The sequence below is a fragment of the Mustela nivalis genome (genome assembly GCF_964662115.1).
Source record: "Mustela nivalis genome assembly, chromosome: 11".
Classification (NCBI taxonomy): Eukaryota; Metazoa; Chordata; class Mammalia; order Carnivora; family Mustelidae; genus Mustela; species Mustela nivalis.
This window is the reverse complement of record NC_139030.1, coordinates 20729721-20753819: the sequence shown is the minus strand read 5'-3', so window position 1 is coordinate 20753819 and position 24099 is coordinate 20729721. Positions and strand designations below refer to the sequence as shown.

The following is a 24099-nucleotide window of genomic DNA, read 5'->3' as shown; positions in this document are numbered from 1 at the left end:
CTCTTAAGCTAATTAAAACAAAACAAATAAATCAAGAGGAAACTCAAAGGCTGCATACTTTTAACCATCCAACTGACATGTTTACTAGTCATGTGGTTGTCTAGTGTGATTTGAGAATCTCCAGAGAACGGAAGATGATGACCTGCTTTGTTTATACACTGTCATAAATTCTCTCTATGTGAAATTAAAAGTAAGCTTTCTAATTAGGGTTAAGGTGATCTGAAAAGAAAAAGTTTCCATGGGAGAAAAAAGATGAAAAAGCGACGTACCTGTGGTGAGGGCTGCTGAATATATCCCTGTTGCTGAAGCACAGGCTGGCTGACAGGATGGCCAGAGGCAGAATAGCCAGCAGTAGGGACTGGCTGCCCAGGTGGCAGGGGAGGTGGGGGAGGTGGTGGTGGCGGCGGTGGCGGTGGTGGAGGGGCTGCCGTCATGATATAACCAGACTGCTGTGGGGACTGAAGAACAACAGTGGACTGGAACATGGTGGCGTGAGGGTCAGAACCATCTGCTGATGGCTGGCGGGTAAGACTCATGTGGCTAAACTGAGACCCAAGGCTGTCCTGCTAAAAAAGGGAAAAGTAAGAAATGAGTACGCCTTCCATACACACCTACCAAAAAGCTTACCAAGCTTAACGAAAAAAAACCCCGCTTCATATATTTTAAGATAATTTGCAGTGTATGCATTAGGGATATCATACATCTGTAACAGGTATGATTTAATAGAACAGTTCCAATAAAATTAGTAATATTAATTAGTAATATTAGGAATATTACAATGCTGTCATTACAAATTACTTATAAAGTGTATCTAGTGGAGTGCATAGCATGCAGAAGAGTAGGGTGTAGCAACACTTCACAATAAAAAAATGGAAAGACACTTATTTAAATGATGATTAAAGGCACATTATGATGTGGAAATGAAACTGGACATATTTATATTATACGGTTAACATTTTCTGAAGGGACTTCAAGGACCAGGTAATTAGCAGGCATGGTACTAATTACACTCTTTATCTCTCTTCCTAAAAGACAAGATTCTGTTTCTGTGCAAAATGAAATAAAATGAAAAAAAAAAAATACATAAAATCTACCTACCCCAGTCTTCTAATCTCTCAAAAATAATTTGGCCATAAACCTTATTCTTCCCTAATGTTTTTCAGTCTCTTCCAAAAGTAAGATGTTAATACAAATTTAATCCAAATAACAGTTTCCTACTGCTTTTGCTACTTAGTGAGCAGGCAGTGGTGTCTAGCCAAGAGACAGTTACGATTTAACATGCCATCTGACATATGTTTTCTCTGACTCAACAGCCTGACTGGTCTAGATAATATCACTGAAATGACCAAAATGGCATCCCCTTGGCTCCCAAAGAGCCACAGATTGGTAAAAGTATATGCCATAATTTGTTAAGAGGAGAATTTTTGAAAAAGTTACTTTAAAAATTGTGGTCATTGAGTTGTCAGATCAAAGTTGACATGTCTGCAATTTCTACAGTCTGCTGTTTTTTTGCAAAGTACACTATGGCTCTGGAGAAGACAAGTGATTGAAAAGGGGAACCTGATTCAGTGACTGAAAATATGTGGTTTACTCTTCCCAATGCTGCTCTGACATATTCTAGCACTATTAGCCTAATTCAACGAATATTTTCAAAAAGGAAAAATGTACCAAAATATACTTAGTAGCTGTAATTACACAGTAATCTGGCCAAACATTTTAACTATACACTACCGTCAGTGTCATCTCAAAAAAAAAAAAAAAAAAAAGTCATTTTCTTATTCCAATAATCCACTATCTTTCAAAACATTTTTGAGACTTTTATGCTATTCTTGATGATGCTTTTGATCTTTTCAATGCTGGAAAAATTTTATTCTTTCAGACTGGAAGTCATTTCGAAAATCATTCAGAGCTGATGCTGTTACATAAGGTTGCCACCAGCTCAAAACAAAAACACTCCTAAATAAAAGAAAATGTTTCTAAAAAGTGTCAAGTGATTTTAAGATATAGCTTACAATTTAACTTGAAAAGTAATGTTAAAATGTGATGCCATATAGTCTAGAAAAGTAACAGCATCATCACTGGGAAAAGTATATTGGGCTGAGACTCATTTTAAGGGAAGGAAAGTAACACTTATTGAATACTGATTTCATGTTAGTCACTGGCAGGAAGTACTTTACACGGTTGTTTCCTATTCTTAGTAACTACAGAAGGTCATAGAGAGAACACATGGTACTGGTACTTTTCTAAGCTCTTACTGAGAGGTATAACTTGGTGCATGCTTTGGATTGAAGGAGATACAGTTTCTTTACAGTCATAGATTAAGTATCTAGGGATCTTCTTTAGAAATATACATTTCTATGTATTATGTAACCGTAAGATCCAATTCACCTTAATAACTGGTATGAAGTCTACTGGACCTATGTATTGGGGAAAGACGAGAAAGTCTCAAACCCAGATGAAAACTGCCATTCCAGGATTGCAAAGATACCACTGATCTCAATGAAAAAAGTAGCTAACCATCTTAGGACTAGAATAGTCAATCTGAAAATCACTTCATTATGAAAAGGCAGGAAAAGATTAGGATTTATACCATCACTGTAATATGCCAATATAACAAATATTATGTAGTAGAGATTAAATTATTTCTAATATAGGTCAGAAACACTTTTTCGGTATATTTGTGTCCATGACTTTAAATAATCACAGAAGATCGTATCACATTAATTACATTCATGACCATCCACCACACATCAGCCCACAGAAACAATGCAGGAGGTGAATAGAGATATAGTACCACGGAGTATTGCTGGGTGGGTGAGACTGGCAGGAGCGGGGATGGGTAAGGGGCTGTAGAGTACTGAACAGGCTGTGAAGAGGACTGCAGAGGACGAACAGGCTAAGGAATAACAGGTTGGCAAACAATGTTAATGTCAGAATAAAACGTTACAAGAATTGCATAAAATGGAAAGTTACACTTTTCTGGCAGTAACTTAAACTACATTTACAAAGTCATCTTATACAACAATATAGGGAACAACAAAAATGATGCTAAATGAAGAAACTGCATAGTAAGAATTTTAAAAAAATCCCTATGCTTTAATATACAATTGAGTAATTTTTTCATAAAAATATTTCTTCATTAGATTCACAGAAACAGGTAATTTAGTTATTTTAAAACCTACTATTATACTATATATATATATACTATATATACTATTATACTACTATACTATACTATTATACTATTATAACCCCCAGGTTAAGTCATTAAAGCAAAATCACTCATTCTTACTTCCTTATTTGATGGAAGAGTTGCTATACTTAGCATTATGACAGTAAAATAAAAGTAAAACTTCACCCATTATCAGATAATAAAAATTTATATACTACATATACCAATTGGCCTTTTTGATAAGGCATGATTAAGTACTCTTTGGGACCAAACTGCCTGAATTTTTAAAGAAAAATACACTGTGGGTACCATTAAGTATAACAGCCTAAAGAGTAACACATACATACACACACATACAGGCACCTGCATACACACAAGCATATCTCTTCTACACAAGGAAGATAAACATATTTTTCCTACAACTAAAAATTTTTATTGAAAGAGTGGATGCCAGGAGCTGAAAAAGAAGTTACTTAAAATTTCTTTTGGTAATGAAACACTCCTGCATTTCAGAAAAATAAGTTTTATGTTTCCCAGGGACACTCAAAAACAGGTGTTATAAAAAAATGAAAAATGTTTTAATCATTTCTAAACCTTAAGGAGTACAGCTGGCCATCTATGCTAACACTGGCAGCTGATTTAGTTTCCCAGTCTTGGATTTATATTCCCTAGTTTATTCCAAAGGGGTAATAGGCATACTGGCTTGAAGACTCATCATCCATGTTATAGGTGGCATTCAGGCTAAGTGACCTGTAGATAGTCATGTAAAGCCACCACTAGAGGAACCCAGGTAATTTTATCCAGTGAAAACTCTTACTTTCGGTTAAAATGTACATACATGAATCTCCCTCTGGACAGTATTTTCTAAAAGAATACTTTATAAATGCAAAATAAATGAACTGAATAAGACTTCCCAGGAAATAATCTAAATAAGAAGAAATTGTTCTGACAACTAAGATGTGTAATGATGAGTTGTATTTCTACAATACAATCAATGTAAGGCTTATATCAGAATCCTACAAAAAAATCTAAAATTAAAGTAAAAGTACTACAAAAGGTAAAAGCTGAAAGATCTATAGAGCCACTGGTCCCTCACTAACCTCTTAATCAGAAATTAGCAAGTTTCCTAATGGATGACAGCACAAATCACACTCAGTGAGGTTCAGTCGCTCTAGAACTCCCAAAGTACTGGCTAGTCTATCTGTTATTAAGTCAGACAACTATTAAGACATAACTTTCTTCCAGACATCCTGACCTACTATGTAAGTGTCAGATGAAACAAAAGCTTTAGACTGCTGGGGAATAAAAGAAAGGGGAGTCCTAGGAGCACCAATGATATGAATTAATGTCTCCCAAGGTGTCAAGTAGTCATGAGACAAACGTGGGTGAGAACACCGGTAGATCAAAGTGAAATTCTGACACCACTTAGAAAAGAAAAAGCCTTAGCACTTCTTTCCCTACTTAAATTGCAACTGGCTGCAAAACAACATCCACTTGAAGTGATTGGTTTCAAGACATGTAGCCCATCTGAATACTTTGGAAATCACAGCATTATTTTGTTTGGTTATGTGAAATTTCATGGTGGATTATCTCAGTGAAAAAAATGGTTACTGAGTATCATTTGTTCATCAATTCTCTCTCCTGATATCTAATGATGTGTTACCTGAAACACCTGAGGCAATGCCAGGAAAATCAGCCATGTAGTTTGACGCATATCCTGAGATTCAAATCACAGTCCATTAAGGCTCTATTCCTAAAGTAACCTGCCTTCATTTAGGATCATCTCATCTTTGAATCAGACAAAATTATTTCTAAGAGATAATAGTCGGAAATATATAACCATAGATAAACCCTGAGACTTTTTTGAGTCTGCCAAACATTATTTCTACTGAATAAAATGAAAATCACGCCTATAAAGCTCCTGGTGAAATACATAGGACTACAAAGACAACTACATGACAGCATGATGAAGGAAAAACACTTCAGGACCAAACAAGGCAAGGCACAGAAGGCCAGGGAGGGAGTTTTACAGAGTCTAACGTGTACCTGAGCGTTTGTAATCAAATGGGGCTGGGAAGCAGATATGGAACTGTTTGGAAACAGTTTTAAGCAACTTCCTCTACATATATTTGTACTGCCTTAGAAGCACAGCAAAAATCTAGAAATCCTTCTACTTTATATCAACTGCCTTGCCTATTAGGAGTCTTCATTGCCAGAGGTACAATTACCGATACAAGTATCAAAATATTTGATAATCTTATCAAACTGTTCACACATTCTTCACCCTTGGAATACAAACAATATGACTTGTGAGCAAAACTAATGAAATCTCTCCAGTTCAAGTTTCTCATCATACTTCTTTCATACATCATCAGAAAGTATTCTGCAAGTTCTCACCAGTGGAATATTAAGATAGTCTAAAGGGGAAAAAGAGGTACAACTAACTGTACAAACTGTCTTTGAGATGTTACATAATCTTTAAAATATAGGATAAAAGTAAAAGAGTTTACACTGGTATAATCAAGTTCCCCAAGGATGAATAACATACCTATAAGGGAAAAGCCAGAACAGGAAAGCGTATGTGTCAACTCTAAGCATGTATACGAATTCAAGACATTACTAAGAGTGCTTCTGCGAATTCTAATTTGGAATGTTTTTGCCTCTCTCTTTCATAGGGTAGGTGGGATGAAGGGTACCTTATAGAACTTGAGCAACTCAACTCAGTCTTTTCTATCTTCTTAATCTGTTGAAACTTAGCACAACTTACTTTGCTCACTGGGATAATCTTAGTTTTGTTTTAATTAATTTCTTGCTATTGTAGAATGGGAGAACATACTCACCACACAGGCTCATAAGACACAAAATTTATTTCTTTCTAACATATATTCTGTATTTATTAGCTGAAAAATCCTGTGAAGTTAACCTCTCTTCCTTCAAGCAGGGAACAGGACATCACTGGTACAGAATATTAGAGTTCTAAAACATAGTTGGGCTACCCCAATTATAATTAGTGAGTTAAGTCTTAAATATGCAAAAGCAGATGAACTTAGCACTATATAATCATGGATATGTGCACCTGTGAGAAAATGTGATTAGCTGCTTGTTGTTGAGTTGGTGGGGGTGGCAGAGGTGGCTGTGGAGGTCCAGGCACTTGGGTTCTAACTGGTTGTTGAGTCATAGGAGGATTATACACAACTGGACTTCCGTCTGGGTTTATGAAGGGCTGACCTGAAAAATTAAAAGAGGAAGGAAAAAAACACTTACAATAGAGACTGAACATAGGTCATTCCATGCACAATTTATAACAAAATGTCTATAATCCTTATTCACAATCCTAGAGACCCAAGTTTCTGAAAATCAAAAGATTTTCTCATCAGGGGAGAGAAGTCTGACCTTACATGAGGTTTTTTTAATACTCTTTATTTTTGTAACTTAGTGTAAATATGTAAAAATTATGCTGCAGCATTTTACTATAGGGGTGCTGCTCCAAAACCTACTGAAGTTATTCATAATACGTAGTAGTTTTTGAAAAACTCTGAATCCTGAAATCTTGCTCATGGGACTCAGGTACAGGATTGCGGTCCTGCAGTGCTGTTGCACATTTTAGTTTTAAGAAGAAATTCTTGACTTTGGGATACTGGAATATTATTAACTAGCCTGTAGTAGGTGGTGAGAAAGAGCTAATTTATAGACTGCAATGCATATACTTGATTAGTGAAATTAACAGTGGATGAAAATTAAAAATGGTTGACAGCTTCAAATTTCAAATCATGGACTCGATCTATGCCAGAGTCCTTATTTTAAAAACTTCTAAAGTTGTAAATAAGTTTTGAATTCTAAAGAATTTTCTAAAATAATTTCTTCTTAATTCCAGTGAGCTTGATTCTTAGGTTAAGAGAGAAAACTTAAATATTGATTTTGAGGCTTGTTGTTATTGCTTACTAATTACTGGGGGGATATCCTAAGTGCCCAAGAAAATAAAGTCTATTTTCTTTTCTATACATATGTTCTAAACAACTTTTTTTAAATTATTGAAAGTAGTATTTTTATTGTGGGAAAATAACCAAAAAATAGAGATCAAAAGAAAATAATCTTATAGTTATCAATTTAGATACCTTCTTCCATACTTTTTTCAATGCACATGTAAATAAATTCACGAAAAATTAGTATTTTTCCTTATCCTATACATTATTTTACTTAAAAAAAAAAACAAAAGAAGAGGACTGTGTGAAATACACTATGCTATATCCATTTAGAATGGGAGGAATATAGAAGAAAGTAAGAGATATTTGACTGAATAATAGTTTTAAAAATTGTTTTCATAATATCCTTTCTTCCATGGTAAATCCCTCTCCCCATTTTTTTTTTGAAACTTATGAAATACAATAAAATAACTGTGGGGAGAGAAGAATATACTGCTCCACTGATAACCAGAGGAAAAGGGCCTTCATATTCAAGTAATTTTCATCAGTCTCTTGATGATTTAGTTATATGAAAACAAGTCATGCTGGGTATTTATTGCTGGTTAAATAATTATGAAAAAAATGGTAGAGAAGATTTGGGTGGAAGCGTGTTTTAAAAGTAACTTAAGGGGGTGCCTGGGTGGCTCAGTGGGTTAAAGCCTCTGCCTTCGGCTCAGGTCATGATCCCAAGGTCCTGGGATTGAGCCCCCCACCCCACCCCCATTGGACTCTCTGCTCAGCAGGGAGCCTGCTTCCCTTCCTCTCTCTCTGTAAGCCTCTCTGCCTACTTTTGATTTCTGTCAAATAAATAAATAAAATCTTAAAAAAAAAAAACGTAACTTAAGGACTGCCTGAAAAGTTGGATATGTTGTAATGCTGTTCTCAAAAAGCAGAGATCACTTTTGGACACATTTAAAATAAAGACTACAATTCAATTTCAGGTTGATCAGTTAGCTGCTCACCCTGATTTCCTATTCAGTTGAACCATTCATATTATCAAAAACTAACTAAGACGTTTTGAATGAAAAATAATAATAAACAGTACATTAAGTCATCTTTCCTGCTTCAGGAAAACAAGAAGTTTAGTAATATAATAAATCTGAAGGATAAGAAGATAATGGTTATTAAGGAAAAACTGAATTTCTGAATAGTCAGTTATTCAATTCTTATAATAGAAATAATAATAGTTCCAACTTTTGATCTTAAAAAAGAGATACCGAAAAATCTGAAGGTAATGAGTTCCAAGCCATGGTCTTCTCTACAACCAACAAAAAGAAAGGTTCAGGAGCACACTGAGACCCTGATACTCTCACCTGTACCTACCTTGCCCAACTATGACCATACTGATGTGACCACAACAGTTAGGTGTGAGAATTTCTAAGGAAGGATATCAAATGATTTATAAGATTGTTTTCATTATCTCACAAAATTATTGGGCTATAATACTGTGAATAGAGACCAAGACTTCATGTGAACTTTCAAAAGATCATATTTTCTATATTTGCTCATATTGCATGCATAACAAAACATATCATGACTGTAGTTGGAGTCTCTGAGGTTCAATTTCATTCTCTGTATGAGGATTTCACTTACCTAAAAGGTTATAATGTTTATAAATAATGTATTTAAAGCCCCTAACACATTACATAGCACACAGTAAATGCTGAATAAATGAGAATTATTACCTAACTGCAAGAATAGGTGTGTTCAATATTAATTCATAAAGACTATCTAATTCTTTTTTCTAATAGTAATAATAATAATAATCCCCTTACCTTTTCCTCAGGAGAAAACAATTACCATATTCAGAGGAACAATTACTTATAGGTTCTTCCTACTTCATTACATAATGAATAAGCGCTGCTCATTTTCTCCTTCTTCATGAAATGCATAATATTTTCCCCAGGATAATTTTTATTCTTTTTAAATCAGGTAAAGATCTTTCAATGGTGGTTATCTCATTTCTAGAAAATGAACTTTTTTTTTTTTTTTTTAAAGTTATGGTTAGGCCATTATTTGGCCTAAAAGATGACATCTGGATGCTTCAAAGAGAAAATGCTTCCTGATATAAATATGTCTTTGAACATTTTCTAGCAGAAATGTTTTATTAAAGTTCTAGGGAAAATGCTAATTACTCATGAAAAATAAAAAGCTGATAATACATATACAAAAAATACATTTAATAACACACATTCTTTAATTTTCAATAACTCCTGCTATCTCAACTGAAATAAACACCTTTTTCTGGATACCAACCTGTTTGTGGGTTGATCAGAATACTGCCAGGTGGTATGCCTGCCGCTTCCAAGGGAAGCAAAAAGAAGCTAGTGCTAGGAGATGCGACTTGCCCATTTAGGCCACCATCAAAGGAAAGAGAGCTATGAGTGCTGACAGTTGGATAGACGACAGGTGCGCCATGAGAAGACTGGCTGAGAGCTGTACCTGGAAGAGGCTGCTGGATGTGAGAAAGAGAGCCCGTAGATGACCCTACACTACCAGAAGACTCAGAACCTAGGGGAGGAGTAATGAAAAATATGGATTTTTTAAACCTCATATAAAAGTGCAGGTTTTAAATATGTAACAATAAAATTCACATTGCATAACATGCAGTTACCACATAAAAGCATTGGGTATTTTGATTTACTGTATAATTTTGTTTCCCCTCCCCATCATGAAAAAGTTTAATACAGCAAAATGATCACATAAGTTGTCAGAGAAGTCATAGCCCACATGCAACTTAAGCAAGTTTATAACCCCATCAGCCACAGACAGCCACAAAAAGCACATTACCCACATTCCCCAAAGCACAAGGTTATGTACATTTTACCACTTTAGATTAATATACAGATTATAATTTTCTCCCAGGAAAAAGAACATAGCACAGCCAAATGCCCAAAACCTCTTATATCAGAAATCCCTTATCTATAAGAACACAGAAAGATTAATAGTGTAGGAGATAACAAAAATGATAAGTTCTCTATCAAGAGAAATAATCGTGAAGTTTCACTGCAGAATTTCATTTTAAGCTCATAATCATAATATTTTCCTATAATGTAAAGTCAACTTTCTGTTTTTTATCATATCAAGGGACAAAGACAGCATGAAAAATAATCCAAGTACTAATATTAGCATCAGTTTAAAATTTATTTTTCACTCACTAAATTTGATAATTTATTTTTAGCTGTTTTCATTCCTGCAATCTTATTTCCTTTTCTATTACCTAGAGACTGAAAATGTCACTGATTTTTAAAATAGCAGCAAAAAGTGGATAAAACAATCAAATAAAAGGAAAGATTTTGAGGGCGCCTGGGTGGCTCAGTGGGTTAAGCCGCTGCCTTCGGCTCAGGTCACGATCTCAGGGTCCTGGGATCGAGTCCCGCATCGGGCTATCTGCTCAGCAGGGAGCCTGCTTCCTCTTCTTTCTCTCTGCCTGCCTCTCTGCCTACTTGTGATCTCTCTCTGTCAAATAAATAAATAAAATCTTTAAAAAAAAAAAAAAAGGAAAAGATTTTGAAAATGTATATAGTTAATTATGTTTTGAATAAGAGTTGACTCGGGAATGGAGAATTAATCTTTAATGAATGAAATATACAAATATGTTTATGTGTGATACACTGCCTTCTGAAGGATAACTTCTATTTTAAGTTGTGCCAAATGAATACTGATACAAACTCTATCAAAAATAATTTTTCCCAGGGCACCTGGGTGGCTCAGTGGATTAAAGCCTCTTCCTTCGGCTCAGGTCATGATCCCAGGGTCCTGGGATCGAGCCCCATATCAGGCTCTCTGCTTTGGCAGGGAGCCTGCTTCCCTCCCCCTCTCTCTGCCTACTTGTGATCTCTGTCAAATAAATAAATAAAATATTAAAAAATTTTTTTTTTTTTCCCTGGGGTGCCTGGGTGGCTTGTGGGTTAGCCTCCGCCTTTAGCTTGGGTCACAGTCTCAGGGTCCTGGGATCGAGCCCCACATTGTGCTCCTTGCTCGGCAGGAAGCTTGCTTTCCCCTCTCCCTCCGCCTCTCTGCCTACTTGTAATCTCTATTTCTCTGTCAAATAAATAAATAAATGAAGTTTTAAAAAAAATTTTTTTTCCCTATTAAAAGAGGTGATGTTTCTTTTCATCTCTTAAGATAATATAAATTACAAATAGTACATGATCTTAAATGTTTAAATTAGCAGTGTATGCCTAAGTGACATACTCAAAAATATAGTACTTTTTTTCTGTTGTGATGACTGAGTGGCCATTTTTGTAAATAAATGTGTATCTTGCATATGCATAATTTATATTAATAAAATTTACCTATCTCTAGCAATATTCTATCATAGACACTAAGATATTTTTAATAACCGTATTATGAGCTGAAAGGGTGACAAGGGCAATTCATAAGCCTCGATAATTTAAAGAACTGACTACAGATAAGGTTTAAAAAAAAAATACTTGGCTACCTTCAAATCTCTCCCTTTGATTGTTATCTGTACAATACCATATGTCTAGGTTAACCCAAATAGGCTAAAGATAGAGAGCCATTTTTGCTAACTTTCAATGCTTATTTAGGGATAAAAATAAAGATCTATAAGGATTCTAAGAGAGATGTGAGCTTTTATAGTACTGAATGCAGTTGGTGAAGGTGAAGAGAAAAGGTATGAGCCTAAATGTAAGGCATTATAAAAGCAAAGAAACTAAGAAAATGAGGATGCTACTAAAATTTTTACTCATTTACTATAATTACATCACATTATTTTTCCTCAGTTTTAAAATTCCTCAGAAACTTCTTGACAATTTTATTGATTTTTTGAATAGCAAGGAAGGACTTTCTCATGAAAAATGCAATGAATATTTCATAGCATTAGCTGAAAATGCAATCAATGTTAAATAATCTCGGGTGAGAAACGAGGCCTTCCTATTATAAAGAAGCAATGAAGAATTTCCAACTACCTCTGGGGACTCAAATAAGATGTGACATTTCACTGAACTAACTTGATTTAAGTTTATGTCACAACAGAGAATTTTTACTTTAACTGATGTTTGTAAATCTCTCTCCACAGAGAATGAATCCTAATGTTGATACATATATTGCCTCTTAAGTACTGCGGAGGTGCTCAATGCACTGCTGGTAAGAATTTTATGTTAGGATAATTGCAGAAGCCACAGGATAAATAAAGAGGTAAGACCACAACAGGGAAACTAATGGTTTGATTGCACAGTTCTAGACAAATATTTATACCTGTTTTTGAAAGCCTGCCTATGCTTTTGCTGCTCCCAGAACTATCACCTCTTGTCAGGACTGAGATTCCACTGAAGCTGCTGGCTTTGGTTACAGCAGGCTTGAAGTTTCGAAGAGAACTGTCAGAATCCGTGCTGCTCCAGGGTCGTGGTTCAGAATACTTCAGCTCGTTCTCAGTGCTGCTTTGATGGCTATTTGTTGATCTCCCCGAAGCATCTTTATTAACTCTGCAATTTAGAAATACAACTTTGAGAAGCTAGTAGGAACAAAAGGGGAAAAAATAGAGAAGATAATGCTTTGATTTTTCAATACAGCATGAAAACATGCTTCCAGTACCTAAATATCTGACGCCTCTGCTGGGTACTACTAGCATCCTCGTCTTGGATTCTGTTGGCATTTTAATAAGACATTTTTATTTTTATTTTTATTAGCATCAGTCAGATAGTTAACAAATGAATGTTAAAAATTCCCTCACCTTTTGTCAATAATATAATTTTCTTGGGAACACAGGGACTAGAAAGAAAGAATAGATATAAAAAGTTGAGCTTTTGTCAAATACATCATGCATCTGTAAACCAATGATGACAATCAAAATTGTATGTAATAATATTTAAAAAGCATTACCCACCCTGCCCACAAAATCCAAAATGGTGACAAGGATACACAATAAGTAATAATGAAATTATTTCTGGCTTGGAGGTACTATGCATTCTTTTAATAGATAAAGATCTTTCAACAGATCTTGAAGCCATTCATTTTTGTGGTACAGATTAAATGGAAATTCAAATATTCTCTTCTAAACAAGTGAAACCATTTTCATGATTATATATTAAAGGTATACACAAATCTGTAGGTTCTACCTTATTCACTCAACTAATACTTCGCTTAGCTGTGGTTTGGCTGTGGCTGTGGCAGTGAGTAAGGAGCTATACGTCAATGTAGCTCATAGCCACTCTTCTAATGCTATTAACTTAGGTCAGGCAACCACCATTCTTCCTTGTATTATGATGACAGTCTTCCAACTAGTTTTCCAGCTACCAACTTTCGCCCCTTTCATCCAGTTTAAACAACAGAAGCCACAGAAGTCTCTCTAATATGTCAATCTGATCACACATCTTCTCTTCTTAATAGCTCCCTGACGTTCTAGCACAGGGGATGGCAAACTATGGTCAGCCACCTGTTTTTGCAAATAAAGTTGTACTGGTACACAGCTATGCCCATTCATTTATGTATTTTCTAGGTCTGCTTACACATTAGAAAGGCAGATGTGAGTTGTTGCAATAAAGACTGGATGGCTCTAAAAACCTAAAATACTAATTATATGGCTGTTTACAGAAAAAGTTTGCGGACTCCTGCTCTAACTAAAAGCCCAACAACCTTAACCAGCTTTCATGGTCACGTCATCTACTTCCTGCTTACTTCTCTAAATTTTCCTCACTTCTTGTCACCTATGCTATAGTCCAGCTTCTCTGAATCTTTTAAGTCCTTATCTGTCAAGTTCTCCTTTATCTCTGAGCCTCTGCTTGGAGGGTTCCTTTAGGTCTCCTCTTGGAACCCAACTCTCTCCCTCACGCCTCAGTTCTGGTTTGTGTTGCTTCTAAGCTGTGTCTTTTATTTTACCTTCATGTCTCTGCACATATCATATACTGTATTGTCATTACTTGGCTATTTATTGGGGCTAAGACTTCATAAACTAGAGAGAGAAATACATATAGTTTAGGCTCTGAGTATAGCAGACCTGGGCTAAAATCTCAACTGTGTCATTGTCTATCTACACAATCTTTTGCTATTTTACTTAGCCCCTTAGAACCTCAGTTTCCTTATCTGTAAAAACCAAACAGTGATAGTATCTACCATATATAGGATTGTGTGGGGGAATAAATCATTTTAGTTGTTCATGGATATGTCCTCCAGGGCCTAATATAGCACATACTATTGGTGCTCAATAAGGTTTGCATGAATATTAACTGATAGTTTAATTTTAATGTTACTCTTTATTTTTATAATATTGAGGAAATTTTTATCTCTGGCAGTGTTAACCCAGATTACCTGCATTCATATATCCTTGAAAAATACCTAGTACTGTACAGAATAGACACTGATAAAGCCAAACTGAATCTCTTCTCAAATACATATATAAAATAATTAGCCACTTGAAAGATTTCTTTCATATAATCACTTAAAAATAGAAAACAGATAGAATACTAAAATTAATTGGTTTAATTTGGTTTTTTTAAAAAGTAGGTGTCATACCCAGTGTACAGCCCAATGTGGAGCTTGAACTCAGAACCCTGAGATCAAGACCTGAGCCTAGATCAAGAGATTGACTCTTAACTGACAAAACTATCCAGATGCTCCTAATTAGTTTTATTTTCGAAGAAGAAACAAGTTACTTATTGAGGAAAGTCTACTACAGAGAAGAATTTAGAGGACATGATTTTGTAGACTATGACCAAAGTTCTTAAAATCTCAAGTCTGTGAGAAGTCTGGAAGAAAAAAAAATTACACGAACTTTATACTCAGTCTGATATACTGCTCCTATAGTCTACCTGCATGCAACTTTTGAAATATTTATATAACTGCTGCAATGTAGCATTTTATAAATTATTAAATTATTGATACGAACAAGACAGACCTCAATATTCCTAACAAGTGACTTTATACATAACAAATATGGTTACAACTAAATGATCAATAGATGATAGGAGGAATGAGTTCCTATAATCCAAATTAACATATACCTAATAGTGAGATCTAAATCTAAGTCAGTACATACATCTTGGGAAAATATTCGGTCTCTAGCTCTCTGGTATTCCTCTTCCCTTTCTTCTATAGATTTACTTCTTCTGTCATCTTTCAAACGTATTCTCATCTAAAGAAACAAGGACAATTAATTCTTGGGAAAATGACCTACTGGTGTTAATTCTTGCACCCAGAAAAAAGCTGCAATTGTCGCAGATTACCTGGTTATCATCTTTGTCAAAGCTGGAGTTATCTCTCTTGAGGATATATCGTTTCTGAAAATCTTCACCTTTATCATCCTTAATATGTTCATTGAATTTCTGATCAGGTCTAAAAAAAAAAACCCCAAAGGAACAGAAGAGATAGTACACATTACTTACAGAAAAGTTAAATACAACATTTTATGTAAAGTAATCAAAGCAATAAAAAATTACCACTCACTAGTGCCACTAATAATTAATACTTGTGTTACCTCATTTACTCTTCATAACAATCTTATGAGAAAATATTAAGTACTTTATGTTATGATTTAAAGGCCGTTATGAAAAATACACTGTGGGTGCTGGAATCAGACTGCCTGGGTTCAAACATTCAGTTTTACCCCTTTAGTTGCTTCAGGATGTGCACAAGTTACTTAAACTTTCTGTTCCCTAGTTTCCTCATTTATAAATTGAATTATAGTATACCTACTTCACAGACTTGCTCTGAAAAGGAAATGAATAAATACATGAACAGCACTTAAAACAGTAAACACTCAACAGAAGTTTGTTATTATAAATATTACTGAAAAAAGACAAAACAAAACAAAACCGAGGTTCCAATGGCTTAAGTAACTGTCTAGGATCAAGAGCAAGTGTATGACAGAGCCACATTTGGAGTGCTGGTACGTCAGACTCAAAGTCTATTTATCCTTTTGCATTGCCTCCTCTAAATTAAAAAAAAAATTCAAAGAAAAAGAAAAAGTATATGGTACTTCATCTTATGTACACTCTTACAATACCTGGTTTGGTGTGACATGATTAAAAGTAATAAAATATTCTGAAGTTTAATTACCTAAAACCTAATAGGCTCATTCAAAATGCTACCAAATTACCAAGAATTCTTAATTATAACAGGGTATATCTTTGTTTTACACTACTGGAAACAGGTTAAAAAAGAAACATTTCTTTTTTGGGGGAAGTTAAAGTTATAACCTGAAAGAATAATTATGAAATCATAACAATATATTAAACGGCTGATCGGTCTTTTCTCTATAGAAATGTTGTAAGTTCCAATGAGATCCAGAAGACAGACATAAGGCTATGGTCTGTGGAAAATTAAAACTATGTACAACTTCACTTTCTAAAATATACTATCAACTTCAACAAATTTATTTAATATTCTTGTGACTTAATAACATCCTATTTAAAATTGGAATTAGTCTTTTGAAATACATGATACATAAAAATACATTTGGAGGCACAAAGTCTAATTGAACTCGAGTAGATTTTTATATATAAATATATATTATATAGTGGCATAATATATTGTGAACACCCTAAGTAAATTTCTAAACCAAATAAACCTAAGTAATGACATCTTCAGCAAATGTGATCATATATATGTCATTATATATAATAGTCAAGTAACTCTGTTGAATATTTAACATAGTGAATTTTTAATAAAGCACTGTTTCTACATTCTGTCAAATTATGCAAAAGGAGATTTAAAAATAAGAATTATCTAAGTAAGCTGAAGAAATCTGTATTTTAAAATATACTCAGATAAGTGAAACAAAGAGATATCCACACAGAACTATAGACATAACTAGGAAGAACAATAAAAAGAGTAAAAACAATTTCATGGCCAAAATGACGAGAAAAAGATTGCTTTCTTTAGTAGGAGTGTGAAAGATTATTATCTATTAGTTCTGAAGATGGCAGTATGTTGTTACTTCTGTCATGACTGCCCTGCTTAAGTTTTTTTTTTTTTTTTAAAGATTTTATTTATTTATCAGAGAGAGCGAGCACAGGCAGACAGAAGGGCAGGCAGAGGCAGAGGGAGAAGCAGGCTCCTTGCTCAGCAGGGAGCCCGATGTGGGACTCGATCCCAGGACCCTGGGATCATGACCTGAGCTGAAGGCAGCTGCTTAACCAACTGAGCCACCCAGGCGTCCCTGCCCTGCTTAAGTTTATCAACTATTTCTATAGCTGTTTGAAGTCATTTCTTATTGAAGGAGTCTATACTTGGATTAGAGATTCTCATTCCAAAGTCAACTATAATGTTTAACCTAGGGCCTGGCAACTTTTCTAAGAGCAGCTGGATTCCCACACCAAATAGCATTGGCAGGCATTTCAGCTAACCTTAAGACTGTCTTACCTCTCTTTTATTGATGCCTGAAATTACTGCCCTGCAATCGCCAACTTCCCGCTCCATTGAGACACCCCAGTGGACACCGGGTTGTTGACATCCACAACACCACTGGTTCAAGGCTGGAGCGGGTAATTTGCCTATGAGGAAAAGGTAAGTTTGCATTTATTCAATGTGGAGCAGATCTCTAAGGTTTTCTGATTTACAACTTTCTTCATAATCCAGGAGATATAAAATAAGAATACAGTGTAACTTCAATGATCTGAAGGTCCAGTTATAATTATACTACTGATCCATTTTTCTTTAAGTATATCATGATCATCTGTGTTTAGCTCAGCTTTTGATGACTTTGATTAAGAGAATCCTAAAGCTTTCTGACATCATTGGTAGCATTCAAATAACCGAGGTTACACTGTATTGAAAACCTTAGAGAATCATCAGTCGAAATGTTAGACAAAATGCCTGCTAATGTACATGTGGTTGGGTATCCAGCAGCTCTGAGTATTGCTGAAAGGTACTGGTTAAATGAATTAGACTTCTATTCACCTTCATTTCAGGTCGTATCTTATGGTTACTTGATCTATGATACAATGAATTGGAAACAGACTAATTGAGGATATTTTTAAAAGAATAAGGGACAAGTAGAGGAAAACTAAATTAGATTCACATTTGCAGTAGGTAAAATATAATCTCTAAAGAAAGACAAGATCCTTTTCAAAGACATCTATCTTCATTAATTTAATTATAGGAACAAACATTTAAAACTACTAGCCTCCACCACCGTTATCTATTTGGTTGACACAATACTATATGAAAAGGAAGAAAACCAAGTTTGTTCCAGTAAACAATATGGCAGCTATAAAAGAGTAAAGGCCATTATAACAGAAGGGATATGAATGAATTAAATACCACCATGTCAACAGAATGGTTCATAGATAAGACCCTAAGAGAAATACAGCTTCAAGAAAAGCATAAAAATAATTAATTTTTAGCATTATCTATGTTGTCAGAAGCTGACTGCTGCTCATTCCCAAAGACCCACTGCTGCCACATATAAAATTGATAAAGAAAATGCTTCAGATGGGCAGATTACCACCAAAGTATAAATATTAGCTGAATCAGTTGCTTTAGGATTAGTTTTACAAATAGGCAAAAAAAGGTGCTGTGTACAAAATTTTAGGTGCCTTTGATTGGGCCTTTTACTTCCAAATAGCTGCACTGATGATATAATTCAGTAATACTATAAAACTTTTTTTTTCTTCTTTCTGAGCTTGTCTCTCTTTTCCTTCCTTCCTTCCTCTCTTTAACGTGTAATGTATTATTTGCCTGAGGGGCACAGGACTGTGAATCATCAGGCTTACACATTTCACAGCACTCACCGAGCCCATACCCGCTCGAGTCCATAACCCAACACCCTATACCTACCCCCTGTCCTCCCAGGAACCCTCAGTTTGTTTTGTGAGATTAAGATTCTCTTATGGTTTGTCTCCCTCCTAATCCCATTTTATTTCATTTTTTCCTTCCCTACCCCCTACAACCTCCTGCTCTGCCTCTCAAATTCCTCATATCAGGGAGATAATATGATAATTGTCTTTCTCTGATTGACTTATTTCGCTCAGCATAATACCCTTTAGTTCTATCCATGTTGTTGCAATTGGCAAGATTTCATTTCTTCTGACGGCTGTACAGTATTCCATTGTATATGCATATACCACCTCTTCTTTATCCATTCATCTGTTGACAGGCGTCTAAATTCTTTCCATAGTTTGGTTATTGTGGACGTTGCTGCTATAAACATTTGGGCGCATGTGCCCCTTTGGACCACTACATTTGTATCTTTTTTTTTTTTTAAAGATTTTATTTATTTATTTGACAGATCACACAAGTAGGCAGAGAGGCAGGCAGAGAGAGAGAGAAGGAAGCAGGCTCCCTGCTGAGCAGAGAGCCTGATGCGGGACTCGATCCCAGGACCCTGAGATCATGACCTGAGCCGAAGGCAGCGACTTAACCCACTGAGCCACCCTACATTTGTATCTTGGCGCCCCTACATTTGTATCTTGAAGTAAATACCCAGTAGTGCGACTGCTGGGTCGTAGGGAACCCTATTTTCAACTTTTTGAGGAACCTCCATACTGTTTTTCACAGTGGCTGCTCCCACTTGCATTCCCACCAATAGTGTAGGAGGGTTCCCTTTTATCCACATCCTCGCCAACATCTGTCGTTTCCTGATTTGTTAATTTTAGCCATTCTGACTGATGTGAGGTGGTACCTCATTGTGGTTTTGATTTGTATTTCCCTAATCCTGAATGATGTTGAGCACTTTTTCATGTGTCTGTTGGCCACATGTGTCTGTTGGCCATCTAGATGTCTTCTTTGCATAAATGATTGCTCACGTTTTCCACCCATTTCTTTTTTTTTTTTTTTAAAGATATTCTTTTGTTTATTTGACAGAGACAGAGAGATAGAGTGGAAACACAAGGAGGGGGGAGTAGGAGTGGGAGAAGTAGGCTCCCCGCTGAGCAGGGAGCCTGATGGGAGAATCAATCCCAGAACCCTGGGATCATGACCTGAGACGAAGGCAGATGCTTAATGACTGAGCCACCCAGGCACCCTCTTCTGCCCATTTCTTGATTGGATTACTTGTTCTTTGGGTATTGAGTTTTTTGTTTTAATTTTTTTTATTAAAATATTATTATTAACCCAGGGGTACAGGTTTGTGAATCGCCAGGTTTACACACTTCACAGCACTCACCATAGTACATACCTTCCCCAAGGAGTTTGATAAGTTCTTTATAGATTTTGGATACTAGCCCTTTATCTGATATGTCATTTGCAAATATCTTCTCCCATTCTGTCAGTTGTCTTGGTTTTGTTGACTGTCTCCTTTGCTGTGCCAAAGCTTTTGATTTTGATGCAGTCCCAAGTTCGTTTTTGCCCTTGCTTCCCTTGCCTTTGGAGATCTTTCTACGAAGATATTGCTGCAGATGAGGTCAAAGAGATTGCTGTCTGTGTTTTCCTCAAGGATTTTGATGGATTCCTGTCTCACATTAAGGTTTTTCATCCATTTTGAGTCTATTTTTGTGTGTGGTGTAAGGAAATTGTCCAGTTTCATTCTTTTGCATGTGGCCGTCCAATGTTTCCCTCAAGGATGTTGATGGATTCCTGCCTCACATTGAGATCTTTCATCCATTTTGAGTCTATTTTTGTGTGTGGTGTAAGGAAATGGTTTCTTTCATTCTTCTGCATGAGGCCGTCCAATTTTCCCAACACTATTTGAGGAAGAGACTGTCCTTTTTCCACTGGACATTCTTTCCAACTTTGTCGAAGATTAGTTGACCATAGAGTTGAGGGTCTATTTCTGGGCTATCTTGTTCCATTGATCTATGTGTCTGTTTTTGTGCCAGTACCATACTATCTTGATAATTACAGCTTTGTAATAGAGCTTGAAGTCTGGAATTGTGATGCCACCAACTCTGGCTTTCTTTTTCAAAATTCCTCTGGCTATTCAGAGTATTTTCTGGTTCCATATAAATTTTAGGATTATTTGTTCCATTTCTTTGAAAAAAAAAATGAATGGTATTTTGATAGGGATTGCGTTAAACGTGTAGACTGATAAAACTATCACTTTTTAAAACAAGTGGGTGCTCTTAAAAACTTTTCCTCAGTCAATTAAACATAGCTCAAAAGGGGGATACAACATTATGGATAATACTATATTAGCCAACAGTCCCAGTTTCTTGAGATTTGTAGGATTAAAGAAGCAAAATCAAAGGTTGAAAAGATGATAAAATGATGGGAGATTAATTGAATGGGAGGGTGTCAAAATCTGCCTTAAATAAATTTTTTTACACTATGTTAACTGACTTGAATTAAAACAAAACAAAACAAGCAAAACCCCATCAAATTTGCCAAAGACTGGCCACAGCTATCTAAAATACATTAACTAAAAAATCCAAGTGAATGGTTTTCAAGTATCAGTGATATGACTTCTGAAGTTTTGTTTTTGCTTTTTAAACCAGTCCTCATTGACCTGCTTTATTTTAGTCTAGACTGGTTCATTTTGTATCTAGTACACTAAAAGAAATTTTATGTATTTTTTGGCCCTATCACATAAGGTTACTATAACATTTAATTAGGCTGCTAAAACGTGGAAAACCTCAGATGAAAGGTGCTGCTGAAAGATAAAGTATGGTCACAGAAGTACTTAACAAATGCCTACATTGTTGATACTTACATTCTTGTATTACTAGTTTTGTTTACTATGACAGACTTTCCACTCTGATCAACATTGTGGTCTAATCCAAAGTAAGCGGCTACTCTGTGTAATAGCATCCTATGGTAAGATGTCATTGGGGGAAATTTTTTACGTGGAGACCTAGAAGTAGAAGAAAAACTAATTTAGTAAATCAAGGAGCACCATGGTGACAATTTGTTTTCTTGTTAAATGTCAGGACTTACTCATTATTACCAATGAAATCTAATATTTCTTGTTCCAATTTCAACAGCATCATTCTGTCCCTGAAACAAAAATATGAAGGCTCTTAAATATAAAACTTAACACTGAAATAATCATAAACACTGAATTATTATGACTAAATTTTTCCCTAAAAACTGCACTTTGAAGACTATCACAAACTTGATGCCAGAATATACACGTGACTTCTAAAAAAGTAATGTTTAGGAAAAATAAAAGATGACTTTTTTTTTGTTTAATTTTTTTTTAATGGAAAATTTCATACATACACAACTGTAGGGAGAATTGTGTAATGAATCTCAATGTAGCTTTTACCCAACACCAACAATTACCAAACATGTGACCATACTTAAAACACATATTTTGATCTAACTATCACTACATTAGAGTCTGTTCTGTAGATACATGGATAATAAGAGCATATTAATCTTTACTTCCTTAATAAAGCTGAGAAATAGCAGGAACACAGGCATCTTTAGTTAGTTAGGCTCATGACTTTGTTATCCTCAACTCTATAGAAACAGTACTCTAAAGAAAATGCAATGCCAGTAACAACAGGAATACTCCTATGGGAATCGAATGCTAGTATACAGATGGAATTATGGCAGAGAAGTATGAATTACATTACTAATTCTAACTCAGAAGGAGAAGCCTTTTCAAATCATCAGATGAGCTTGTACTATACATTTTTAAGACTTTGGAAATTTTTGCCACAAAAATAAAAATGAACCCAAGGCTTTCAATATGAAAAATAAATAAGGACTCTAGGGAAAACTGGCATGTGCTCCATTAGACCACTAGGGTCCTATTTAATGTGCATATGCTGTAACGAATATTAACAGTATCACTACTCCCCGAAGGACCTCCTTGCTCACATACTAAGGACATGGCTCAAAGCAGTATTCTTGGGCTCACTGGAAATTTCATGTGCATGTGAAACAAACAAACACTCTGAGAATTTTCAAACTAGAAGTAGCTTTACAGATCATTCAGTTCTAGGCCTCAATTTTTAGAGATCAAGAAAACTAGGCCAAAGGTTAATGTTTGCCTCTCAAATAAACAATACAGAGTAGAATCCTCTAATAGGACAGAGGATGTGGTGCTTTTGCTCAAGCTGCTTGAAAGTCTATACTATACGTCAGCACTGAGTTTGACCTTCCCTCTAGATTGCAAAGAAGTCTCATAAAACCAAGTAATATTTGACACACACACACATATATAATAAATATTTAACATTAGTTGAAAACTGAAGAGAAAATATGCCTACCTGGTGACTTTAAATCCAAAGCTGAAAACATGATTACATTTTAACACGAATTCTAGCAACATTCAATTCTGTCCCAAGCCTGGTTCAGCTTTAGTATTCCTCATTTCAGTAAGTGGCACTATCTTTCACCCAGTATACTGTACTAGAAGCATCTGTGGTCTGCTATAATCCTTTTCCTAAACCTCCTATGCAGTTAATTAGTACTGCAAATTTTATCAACCTTCTATTTTTTCTTCTGTTTCTCACTGCTGCTAACCTGGATCCAAGCAAGCAGGATCTCTGGCTTGACTACTAGAACCATAGTCTATTGTTTCTCTCTGTCTTCCCTCATTCCCACCTTATCTTTTCTACCTGAACATCCGTAATATCTTCCAAAAACACATGTGTGACCACATGTTACTGCCTTTGTTAAATATTTATGATAAGCTTCCCACTGCTCTTTGGTTAGAAATAAGCATCTGGGGGCGCCTGGGTGGCTCAGTGGGTTAAGCCACTGCCTTCGGCTTGGGTCATGATCTTAGGGTCCTGGGATCGAGTCCCGCATTGGGCTCTCTGCTCAACAGGGAGCCTGCTTCCTCCTCTCTCTCTCTCTCTCTCTGCCGGCCTCTCTGCCTACTTGTGATCTCTGTCTGTCAAATGAATAAATAAAATCTTAAAAAAAAAAAAAGCAATAAGCATCTGTAATGGGGCCTACATTCATCTACCTCTTCAGCCTCATCTTCTGTCTCTTAATCACAAAACTGTTATCGTTTGGCTTATCTCTGTACTTGCCAAACTCCTTCCTGTTTCTAGTTACCTGAACATGCTGTTTCCTTTGCCTTGAACAACTTCCTATAGTCTTTCTTAGAAACTGTTTCTTTCACACTTTTCTTTAAAAGCATTTATCAGAATTATCATTGTATATTTATTT

The 24099-nt window shown here is 35.5% G+C and overlaps 1 protein-coding gene across 14 annotated transcripts in view; it reads right to left on the bottom strand.

The window, feature by feature from the left end:
• Positions 1-24099, bottom strand: part of R3HDM1 (R3H domain containing 1) — a 131319-nt gene that overhangs the window by 78327 nt on the left and 28893 nt on the right. For 3 of the 14 annotated variants that reach the window (XM_082689284.1, XM_082689292.1, XM_082689285.1), the window contains 11 exons: positions 21907-21966; positions 21683-21823; positions 15321-15429; positions 15134-15229; positions 12833-12870; positions 12694-12744; positions 12358-12584; positions 9391-9645; positions 6249-6400; positions 2795-2896; positions 270-566 (listed from right to left, as the gene is read on the bottom strand). In XM_082689284.1, the coding sequence (XP_082545410.1) occupies positions 270-566; positions 2795-2896; positions 6249-6400; positions 9391-9645; positions 12358-12584; positions 12694-12744; positions 12833-12870; positions 15134-15229; positions 15321-15429; positions 21683-21823; positions 21907-21966 (1528 nt within the window). The remainder of the gene's footprint in view (positions 1-269; positions 567-2794; positions 2897-6248; positions 6401-9390; positions 9646-12357; positions 12585-12693; positions 12745-12832; positions 12871-15133; positions 15230-15320; positions 15430-21682; positions 21824-21906; positions 21967-24099) is intronic. The other 11 variants (XM_082689290.1, XM_082689293.1, XM_082689288.1 and 8 more) reach the window with 5 other exon arrangements.